Below are 12,005 nucleotides of genomic sequence, written 5' to 3' on the forward strand. Positions count from 1 at the left end.
AATTGCTGAATTGTGCTATGGGATTTGTAGTTCCAAGGATCACATTAGTCCAATTTGCCAGGGCTGTAAGGGAAGGCAAATGAGTACTTTCACACCCTTCTCTGACATTTTTGGAATAGATCAGCCTTCTAGTTCAGGCACTTCTGTCATGGATCAACAAATGCTTTGAAATGACCTCACTCTTTCAGTAGAGAACCAGGACTTACCTCGCAATCCACTATCATCTAGTGAAACCATCTCATGCGAAAATGTTGCTACCCAAGAAAATCCCAACTTGAATTTCTGGGGTCCACTTGGTCTTAAGTCTAGAACGTCCTCACTAAATCATTGCAGTCGAAGTGAAACAAAACTTGAAAGTGGTTGGATGTCTTCTGCTTCATGTAATAGAGTAGGTGGACCAAGTATAGCAGATAATAGATATGAGGCAATGAATACTCTTCCATTTGAAACTGATAACGCTGAGACCAGCATCAATATTGTCAATAATAGACAACCATCATCTCAGTTTCTTGACTTTAATGAACCCCCTACAGAGCATGTTGAAATGAGTAGGCAGTTTCTGGAAACACAACTTCATTCAGGACCAAGTAATCAGGCTCCATCACCGTGTCAGCATGTCTCCTTATCTGGATCTTCTTTAGGGGGGTGTTCTGTTAGTGCTATTGATTTATTTTCCAATTATGATGGTGGAAAACAAAAAATAGCAGAAAGCTCTTCACACAAGAGAAAGAACATCAAACGAGATGATGGGGAATGCTCGGCAAGTGGACATTCTAGTAACTTCGGTGAAGGTGATAATAATTTGCTCAATTTTATTTCCTCTCTTCATTGTGCTTTCAATCTTGCAAAAGGATATCTGGCTTATCTCTGTAGTTAAACAGGTTCAATTCATACAGGAGAAGAAATAAATGTGAGAATCAGTAAACTAGCAAGAGGTGCGACTACTGATGATCATCCTTATGTTAGTGCTTCTGGAAACAGTGAAAGCTTTCAGCGAAACACTCGAGTGAAAATCAGCCATGCAAATGACGCTGATAATTTTGCACCTGGACTATGGCCCCTAGAGAACAATATTACTTGTTATAATCCTTGGCCTGTCCAATCATCATCTGCAACCACCTCATCTAGTCAGTCTTTATATTCCGGGTATTTGGCCATTAATTTGAGGCCACATAGGCAACGTAATCTACGTATGCTTCCTGTCATTTCTTCGGACTTGTATCCTTTACCACAAAGTGGAATTTCCGCTACGGAAGTAGGTAGTTCTTTGGGCTCTCCAGCAGTTGCAGTCGATGGCTCAGCTGTGGAATTGGATCAATTAGATGTTCCAATCAATATCTCGGAGCAAGTATCTGTTCCCTCAAGTAGCACTACAGATATGATGCGAGTTCAAATAAATTGGCATTCAGCCAGTGGCAATTCAGTTTTAACCAGCAATTTTGGTACCTGCATCACAGGTTGGCGTCAATTTAGGTCTTTATCATCAATCATTGGGAACAAACTGGTTAACTCACCAAAATCGACGCCGCTTATCAGAAACTATTCGTAGGAACATTTTTTCTTCTGATTTTGAATTCAGAGGCCAGACCATCAGCCTTCCTCAACATCAAAACAATTCTTCCACATCTCTGGAGGTTGGACGTCATCAGTCTGGAGCTGTTTCCTGTGTTCATCAGCATCCACACACAAGATTAAATATGTTGCATAGGCATAATAGTGGTGCTTTGGGCATTGCCTTGTCAGCACGGACTCTTGCAGCTGCAAGAGAAGGGAGAAACAGAATGTCAGGGGTATGTAACACAACCGTCATCTTTAACAAAATTGGTGAGGCTCGTGTTTATTATCTCAGTAGTTCCAGGATCTACTTCTGCCATACCTTCAAATTTGGCATGAATCATTCTTAGTATGATAATGTATAAAGCAATTTTATGCACGAGCATTATATGTTTTTTGTTTGCATTTATATACTGGTTATGTCTTCTGAATTCACATCGCTGAACATCTCAACTTGGGCTACTGTATGGTGTCATAACCATGACAGTAAAAGTTGAATTGATTTGATAGTATAGTGGAATTTTATGCTTGATTAGTTAATGTTACATATCTGTTATCCAGTTTCTAAAGGTGTTGACTTTTGAGACTAACACTGCCATATTTCACTGATTTTCTTGATGCTTTTCAAAAACTAGATTAACATGCAATGCTGAAATCTTTCAATGCTCCTTCAAGTCCTCTGAATTAAGAGAATTTGAGTACAATTGACAGCATTTTTACATATTCAGAAGTCAACTCAGGTGGTAGTGTTTCTTTAATATTTCCCTTAAAAAAATAAATCTGTCAACTCTTTTCTTTAAGCTTATTGAAGCCGACAATTGTGTATGCATCCAAACTCACAAAATCATGTTTGTAAGTTTGAAGGTTTTAGCATTGGGCACATATTAGATATGCACTAGCATTTACAATTCTTATGTGGAAGAATCTTTTCTTCTGGTCTCTTTATTTGAAAGTTTGGTTTCTTTTTATTGATCTAGTTCTCAAGGCTGAGTTAGTGAAACATCCTCTTTTGGCATGGTCTAGGTTGCATAATATGAGTTGTGCTAGAATTCATCTTGTTCTCAGTCTTGTAATTTTTTTTTATCTAAGTTGTTCAGAACCCTAAGAAAATCACTAAATGATTCAGTGAAACAAGATTTTGGAAGATCATTCCTTGTAGTGATCCATACTATGCCGTTTGTAACCATCAAATGTTTTTCCTTGTTATTACTATTTAGCTTGGATTTTGGTATGTGAATCTTGAGTTTTTTCTACCAAAATTGTTCTAATTCTTACGACAGAACTTATCACCAGGCAAAATTCATTTCTGATCTCTACAAGAATGTTTCTGTTGAACGTTGGTTCAGGAATGGCACTATTGATTTTTCTTTACATGGAATGCAAAACGTTGCTACTAGGAAAAACCATATATTTTCTGCCTTTTCATATCTTTCTCATCCAGCAAATCCTAAGTGCAGATTATAAGTTATTTTAAAATAAAAATCTTCTCAACATTGGATCTCCACTTTCTATGTGATCTATCTCATTTTGTTTGTATAAGCAGATTCAACATACATGCACTTGCCAAACTTTAAAGCATCTAAAGCATGTTTTGAATTTTTATTATATGCAAAGGGGAAATCCAGGAACCAGGATATCACTATCTTGTCATCTTCATTTCTAAGAAGAATGTTAATTCCACAATCGTACATGTAACTGATCTCTTTATAGTTGATCTTGGCATGAAAGAGTTTATTGTCATCTCTAGTTACTCTACTTTCTCACCATTTTTTTAACAAAAGCATTTTTTACATTTTATCTTGTTGGTGTTGAATGACATTATTCTCATTATAATAGATTCGGAATGTTTTTGACCGCATCCGTTGGGGTGATAATTTACTGCTTGAGGTTAGTAATTTTACAGTAATTGGGAATGTTGTAGTTACTGAATATTCTTTCTTTTTAGTTTGGCTGTTATTTGACTACTAGCTTATTTGATAAAAGTAACTATATCTTAAGATGATCATTGATCATTAAATACTTATATATTGCTAACTTTTTCATTTCATAATGCTAGAAGAAAGGACACAAGATATCACCCTAATGCCACTGGCTAGATTTGTATTTCGGCAATTTACCAAAGGGCGCATGTAGGTTTTCAAATTGACCAAAAGGCATATACTACTTTGACATTTACCAAAGGGCACACTTAATTATGTGATCTTCCCATCTATCCCTCCGGCCAAAATTGACTTTTTGTCTTTCTCTCTCTTCTCTTTCCTCTTTCATCTCTCCAATGCATGCAAACTCTTTTCTCTTTCCTCTCCTCTCTTCTCTTTCTTCTTTTTTTTTTGCATGCACAACATGGGTCTGATATGAAAATCATATCAGGCCCTCAGTGTTTAGGGTTTAGTTGATTCATTCGATAACATTTTAACACCTCTGTATAAAATGAAATAAGTAATGGAAGGCACCATTGAACTCCTTATAGCCTCAGAAATCTATAGGACTTGAAATAGTTGTAATCTGAGGTCTCTAGGTTGATCAGTTGCCAATTTTTCCTTATTAAATTTTAACACCTCTGAAAAAATTGAAATAAATAATGGAGGGCACCATTGGATTCTTTGCACGGGCCTGATATATAATCATATTAGGCTCATGTTGGCCTGATATAAATCATATTAGACCCAACGTGAGGTTTTTTATCGATTTTTTCTTATTATATTTTAATACCTCTGGAGAAGCTGAAATAAACAATGGAGGGCACCGTTGAACTCCTTGCATCCTCAGGAATCCACGGGACCTGAAATTGTTGCAATCTGAGGTCTCTAAGTCGATTAGTGGGTTTTGACTGAAATTCATTGATTGACCTAGACATGTCCGATTGGATCCATTTCAGATCTTATGAATTTCTGAGGTTGCAAGGAGTCCAACAATGCCCTCCATTGTTTATTTCATCTTTTCCGGAGGTATTAAAATGTAATAAGAAAAAATTGGTAAAAAACCTCACGTTGGACCTAATATGATTTCATATCAAGCCCACAATATGATTCTATATCATGCCTAACGTGGGGGTTCTTGTCGATTTTTTCTTATTGCATTTTAACATCTCTGGAGAAGCCAAAATAAATATAGAGGGCACCGTTTGACTCCTTACAATCTCAGAAATCCATAGGATTTGAAATGGATCCAATCGGACCTGTCTAGGTCAATTAGTAGATTTTGGTCAAAACACATTGATTGACCTAGAGACCTTAGGGTGCGTTTGGTACGCGTATTTTTCATTTTCATTTTCTGAAAAACGCGCGTTTTCTAAAAAATGGTATTTGGTTTGCGTTTTTCGTGCTTGTTTTCTAAAAAAATAGCTACAGTTTTTTAGAAAAATAGAAAATGACAAAAAATCATTTTCTGTTTTCTAGAAAATGCGCATTTTCCAGAAAATGAAAATGGAAAACGCGTGTACCAAACACACCCTTAGATTGTAACAATTTCAAGTCATGTGGATTTATTTATAAGGTTACAAGGAGTCCAACGATACACTCTTTATTTCGGCTTCTCCAGAGGTGTTAAAATATAATATGGAAAAATCGATAAAAAATCCCACATTGTGCCTGATATGGTTCATATTAAGCCCAACGTGGGATTTTTTGTCGATTTTTACTTATTACATTTTAACACCTCCAGAGAAGCATAAATAAATAATAGAGGATACTGTTAGACTCCTTGCAATCTTAAAAATCCACATGACCTAAAATGGGTCCAATTAGATCTGTCTAGGTCAATCAGTGAGCTTTAATCAAAACTCATTGATCGACTTACCTCAAATTGCAACCATTTCAGATCTCGTGGATTTTTAAGATTGCAAAGAGTCAAACAGTGCCCTCCCGTGTTTATTTCGACTTCTCTGGAGGTGTTAAAAATGTAACAAGGAAAAATCGACCAAAAATCCCTTGTTAGGCCTAATTAAAATATATCAGTCAACTAATTCCTCAAAAAGCATTATCGTATAGTTCTTCAGTGCTTTTGGCCATTTAAAATCTTTAGATAGAATTGTTATCACAATTAGATCCCCTGACAAATGATTTATTTGATTCCAAACTCTTGTGCTTTATAAATTGTATCAACTTGCTAAGTACAGAGTACCAACAGAAAGATATCATAATTAGCTCACCAGAAGCCACATATATAGTAGTTATCCTGTTAAGCTATATGAGATTAGGCACATTTTTCTTGTGCATTTTATCTACTGTATTGGATTGTGTAGCAGCATATAATTGTGGATGATATTCTTTTCTCCATGTAACATGTGACTTTCTCACTGTAATGATGGTAGACCTCTTACTATTGGTCATCAGACAGATGAATCTCTATTTGTCCAAGCAAACAGTGGAGATTAATCAAGCCTAATGTGGGATTTTTGGTCGATTTTTTTATTACATTTTAATACCTCAAAAAAAATCCAAAATAAATAATGGAGGGCACCGTTGGACTCCTTGCAATCTCAAAAATTTACAGGACATGAAATGGATCCAATCAGATCTTTCGATCAAAATCTATAGATAAACTTAGAAATCTCAGATTGTAACAATTTTAGGTCCTGTAGATTTATGAAGTTGCAAGAAGTACAACAATATCCTCCATTGTTTATTTCGGCTTCTCAAAAAGTGTTAAAATATAATAAGAAAAAATCAACCAAAAAACCCCACATTGGACTTGATATGAATCATATTAGGCCCAATGTGGGTTTTTTTTACCGATTTTTTTTAATTACATTTTAACATCTTCGGAGAAGCCGAAATAAACAAGGGAGGACACCGTTGGACTCCTTGCAACCTTAGAAATTCATAGGACCTAAAATGAGTCCAATCTAACCTGTCTAGGTCAATCAGTGAGTTTCGGTCAAAATCTATTGATCGATTCAGAGATCTTAGATTGCAACCATTTCAAGTCCTGTAAATTAAGGTTGCAAAGAGTCCCACAGTATCCTTCATTACTTATTTCATCTTATCCGAAGACGTTAAAATGTTATTGAATGAATCGACTAAACTCTAAATGCTAAGGACCTGATATGATTTTCATATCAAGCCCTCGTTATGCATGTGCAAAAAAGAGAAGAAAAAGAAGAGAGGAGAGAAAAGAGAAAAGAGAAAAGAGTTTGCATACATAGGATAGAGGAAAGAGGAAAGAGAAGAGAGAAAAAGAAAAGAGAAAGAGAAAAAGTCAATTTTGGCAGGAGGGATAGAATGAGAAGATCACATAATTGAGTACGCCTTATGGTAAATGTCAAAGTAGCATATGCCATTTTGTCAATTCGGAACCCTACGTACGCCCTTTGGTAAATTTTCATTTGCAGTTATCCGAATGGAGAATTGTCTCACATCCAATGTAGTGTGGGGGCATCTCGTAGTTTTGGCCCTTTTTATTAGTAGTTTCAATTATGTGTGCTTTGCCACATGATTTTATTCCTCTCTCAAATTCTATGCAAGATATATCACAAGTAATATTCAAATCTTTTGAGTTGCATGCTAACTAAAACATTTTGCTTATTAGTCCTCCTCCCCATTGCATATTTAACTCAAATCAATCGAACCCATTCACGGTCTATTATTTGTCTTTCCTGATGTACATATCATATTGACCTATTGAAGTTACACCTAATTAGTCATACTCATGACGAGTATTATTCTTTTATAAGTATCCCACACATTCTATACACTCATCTTAGCATTCTCGTTTTGCAACACTACCCTATTTGTTGTTTTGTAACCATCTAAGATTGTGATGCCTATGCCATGGTTCTTGTACTTTAGTTTTAAAATTGCTCAACAGATACAAAGGCCCACACAAACTCCAAAAGTTTCTCTTCATTTCAACCACTTAGTTTTTTTCCTTATTAATAGCGTCTCATCGAATAAAGATCAACCAAGTTGGATCAAGATTGGTACCTGATCAGATCCTAAGTGATTTCTCAGGCATCCCTTTAAGCCTCTAGGAAATCAATTGCCAAAAATAGAGTAATGAGGAATCAATTGTAATCCATGAGAATGGAAGAAATTGCCAAAATTAGAGTGAGTTCTTTTTGAGATTGCTTATTCTCACTCGAGAATCTTTTAGACATGTGATAGAAAAGCAGAGTGGATTTTGATCTAGGAGAGTGGCCTATCAATTTGAGAGGAAGAAAGCAACGACTTTCAGTGCTTTGTGAGGAAGATTGAGGTGTGTGTCATGCGGAGGCGAACAAGTTGACTCTCCATTTGTTTGTGAGAACAATTGATGTTGTGCCAAGTGTCCTTGAGGAGGAAGTTGGGATGGAGTAGGGAGGCATTGTTGTAGGCTTAGGGTTGGGATAAAGATGGAGGCGTCCTCAAATCTTTTTCACATAGTAAATTATGAGAACTTATAAACTTGATAGTGCTCAAGGAGATTATATATAATGGGATAAAATAGAAAGAAACTAAGAAGAGTATTCGATAAGTGCTTGTGGGAGTTGATAAATTTTAATTAAACTCTTATTCTGAAAGCTCAATCTATTAGGAAAGAAATCATTTTATATATTTATATGGATCAATGCACTTCTTCATGTGGGACCAATAGGCAAGAGAATGCCTTTTAGCTTCAAGATGCCCCTTCACGCCTATTATGACTCAAAAATAGGCTTTTTTGTATTTGATACAGCAGGATTTGAACCAGAAAGACCTCCAACTTTGACACTATGTTGAAATTGATTATCTAACTATTTATTACAAAAACTCGAGCTATTATAAAATAACCAATTTATATATTTATATGGATCACCATAGTTGTAGTTTGGGTTTATTGGGCGCAGAGCCTCTTAGCTTCAACAACATCATTAATGCTTAGTGGCATGTACACATCACTCTGAGGTATGTACACATCACTCTGAGGGCGGACTGTGTGAGCTGTAGAACAGTAGAATTAGCGTGTGAAATTTGAGATCAGAGAGATGTTAAATAGGAAAGCTAATAGATAGCACATTTGGAAAGAGATAATAAGCACAAGACATGACAGCTAACTTGGATTAAACTCTTAGATAATAATAGCCTTGAGGTTCTATATGCTTATGTTTTGGTGCACAAGGTCATCATATGGTCTCTTCCTATTTGCATCTTTTTTGGGTCATTTTATGCGCATGAAACCTGAAGATATAACCTGTCAATGGAATTTTGCACTTGATCCAATTTGTGATCTTAATGTGGGTCCAATTTCAAAATATCAAGGTTAATCTGGAGTATCATCTTCATCTTACTCTAGATTTGGTTCTTTCATAGGCATTAAGAATTTATTTAAAATGCCCAAGCAGACTTGAACATCATTTTGTTTATGGTAGAATGAACTAAACCTTTTGCTAAAATGAGATGAGTAAATAAAACATGTTCTGTATTTGTGTTAATAATAGCTCGTATCTCACCCTAGTTTCTCTTTTCCTTGCTAATTGAAATCTAGCATATTCATATTCTGTTGTAGGTAATTTCGCATTCTTGGCATTGTTTTTAATGATTATTTTGTATCAGTTGTGGGAAAGTACTACAAAATATGTTGATATTTGGTGTCATTATCTTTCACTTGGGGGGATGTGAAATAGCTTCTCTTCATTTTTTTTTTGTCCTTGTTAACAATTCATATTTCTAATATCAAATCCTCTCTTTATTCTTGTTAATGACCTGTGATCCGGTAGTAAGACCGGGGGCCCTCATAAGGGAAAGTCCAATGACACGTGGAGGACGGCAGTCAAAGGGGAGTCAACCCCATGGACTCGAAGAGCAGGCGGAATAGGCCAAGCACTAGGCAATAATGTCCACCCGAGAGAGTAACCAGCTGGCCGTGAGCCCAAATTTCCAAGGAAAAGAGATCATATGGCCGAGCGGATAGTCCGCTCGGCTAGGGTTTCAAGCGATACAAGCCGAGCGGACGGGCGACCCTCAATCTTCCCGGACGGACGACCACATATGCCGGACCAGAGACGAATGCTCTGGCCGAGCGGCTTGATAGTCGATCAGAGGAAGTCAAAGAGTAGAGGACAGTGTGAACGTCATCTCAGTAACCCCTGTTGCTGACAACAGGCATGTTCAAAGACCAGACCGTACTCAGTATAGTGAGATGGAATGTTTTGCTGTCCCATCAAGGAGACGCTCAGACTGTAGCGGTATGGAATCAGACATGCTCTTCTGACAAGCCCATGCTGCGGTATGGGATGTGACACGTGTACACCTCGGTTTATGTGCACCAAGTTCCTGTGGCTCTATATAAAGGCCACTAGACTTCACCGGAGGTATAAAATCTCTGATCCTGGAAGCCACTTTCTGGTTCTTCGTCTACCTGACTTGAGCGTCGGAGGGTCATCGCCGGGAACCCCTTCCCGGCCCGACTTCTTTGCAGGTTCGCCGGAGCTCCACACGACCAGTCGAAGATCTACGTCAGCAACTGGAGAGCGCCACGTGCCCAGCGACCGTTGATTCAACTTTCGGACAGGATCAATTTGGCGCCGTCTGTGGGAACGCTCCTGCATCCGATCGGAAGCAATGGACGAAGCTGGACGACAGCACTCGGTAATGCTCTCCACGGAGGAACTCGACGCTTTGATCGAGACAAGAGCCGCCAAGCTTATGGAACAGAGACAAAAGTCACAAGCTGATCGGGCAGAGCAGCAAGCAACATCAGAATCAGGCGGCCGAGTGGAAGCACCGCAGGCCACAGTTGCATTCCATCGGGCCCTATTCCGCACTTCTCCTGAAGCCGCAGCAACTAATCGTGAATGAGGATCTTCTTCAGATGAAGTGCCAAGACGAGATAACAAAAAAGGGAAAGCCCCCTGAGCGGACGCCTCGCCCGAGCGGATCAACCGTCAATTTTCAGAGGCTATTCTACGAGACCCTCTGCCCAAGCATTATGTGCCTCCAACGATCGGTAAATACAATGGAACCACCGACCCGGATGATCATTTGGGTAAGTTTGATAACATGGCCACCCTTCATCAATACACAGATGGGGTAAAGTGTCGGGTTTTCCTCACCACCCTCTCTGGATCGGCTCAACGATGGTTTTGGAGACTGCTGGACGGATCTATTTTAAGTTTCAAAGACTTCCAAACGACTTTCCTCCACCACTTCGCAAGCAGTAGGCGCTATCAGAAGACTAGTGTCAGTCTGTTTGCCATCAAACAAGAAGCCCGCGAATCGCTCCAAGCTTATATCCAGCGGTTCAACAGGGTGGCTATGGATATTCCAACGACCACCTAGGAAACCATGATGAATGCCTTCACACAAGGCTTGGTGGATGGCGACTTCTTCCGATCGCTCATTCGGAAACCACCCCGAGACTACGACCATATGCTACACCGGGCCAACGAATACATCAACGTGGAGGAAGCCCAAGCGGCCCGAAGAAAGGAAGCCCCAACCGAGCGGGCTCCCCCTGCCGAGCGGAAGCCTCACACTGCTCATCAGCGGCCCAGAGGACTGAGGGCCGAAGCAGTCCGCTCTCCCCATGTGAGGTCCCACGTGCAAGAGGTAGCTGTCGCGCAGCCCAAGCCGAAGAAGAAATGGACCCCAATGTTCTGCTCCTTTCACCGGACGGACACACATAACACCAAAGATTGCCGGAGTCTTCCTCTAATCGCTCACCCCGTTCCCCGGAGTGGCGGCCGTCGATCGCCATCAGCCGACAGGCGACAGAGGCCTCGTGAAGCCGATCGGACGATAGCCGACAGGCGACAACAACCGACTCCCGATCGACATCATACTCCGAGGCGTGAGAATCCCCGGATGTCTAGGGAGCGGTCCCAACCGTCCGCTCGGGAAGAAGAAAATAGAAGTAATACTTCCCGAGGCGAAATCAACATTATAGCTGGCGGGCCGACCGGAGGTGATTCTAACCGAGCAAGGAAGACGGGCGAGCGGACCCGAAATCAGTTTCGGGCCCAAGGACTTGGAAGGAGTTGAAGTGCCCCACGATGACGCTCTTCTCATCAAAGCGGTAATAGCCAATTACACTATTCACCGCGTTTTTATTGACACAGGAAGCTCGGTCAATATCATATTTAAAAAGGCCTTCGACCAACTACAAATCGATCGAGCCAAGCTGCTGCCCATGACGACCCCCCTCTACGGGTTTACGGGCAACGAAGTTCAGCCGGTCGGACAAATCCGACTGGCTATCTCGTTAGGAGAGGAGCCGCTCAGAAGGACGCAGACTGCAAACTTCGTCATGGTGGACTCTCCGTCGGCATATAACGTCATATTGGGGCGACCAGCTCTCAGTGAATTCCAAGCGGCCGTCTTCACTTTCCACCAGAAGATCAAGTTCCCCGTTGAGGACAAAGTGGGAGAAGTACGAGGAGATCAACTAGCAGCTCGGCGATGTTACGTCGAGATGGTCCGAGCAGAAGCCAATGCCGCTCGGAAGACGCCCCGGATCGAGGTGAACGCTATCACTGAAAAGCCACCCTCTTTGAT

General features: G+C 39.9%; 1 protein-coding gene across 1 annotated transcript in view; it reads left to right on the plus strand.

Annotated features, from left to right (window-relative positions):
• The first annotated feature begins 427 nt into the window (after window positions 1-427).
• The window catches only part of LOC122029110 (probable E3 ubiquitin-protein ligase HIP1), a 28,021-nt gene continuing 16,443 nt past the window's right edge, over window positions 428-12,005 (plus strand). Inside the window, exons 1-4 of the mRNA XM_042588062.1 lie at window positions 428-791; window positions 897-1,457; window positions 1,537-1,790; window positions 3,391-3,441. Of these exons, the coding sequence (XP_042443996.1) occupies window positions 428-791; window positions 897-1,457; window positions 1,537-1,790; window positions 3,391-3,441 (1,230 nt within the window). The remainder of the gene's footprint in view (window positions 792-896; window positions 1,458-1,536; window positions 1,791-3,390; window positions 3,442-12,005) is intronic.

The sequence above is a fragment of the Zingiber officinale genome, chromosome 10B (genome assembly GCF_018446385.1).
Source record: "Zingiber officinale cultivar Zhangliang chromosome 10B, Zo_v1.1, whole genome shotgun sequence".
Classification (NCBI taxonomy): domain Eukaryota; kingdom Viridiplantae; phylum Streptophyta; class Magnoliopsida; order Zingiberales; family Zingiberaceae; genus Zingiber; species Zingiber officinale.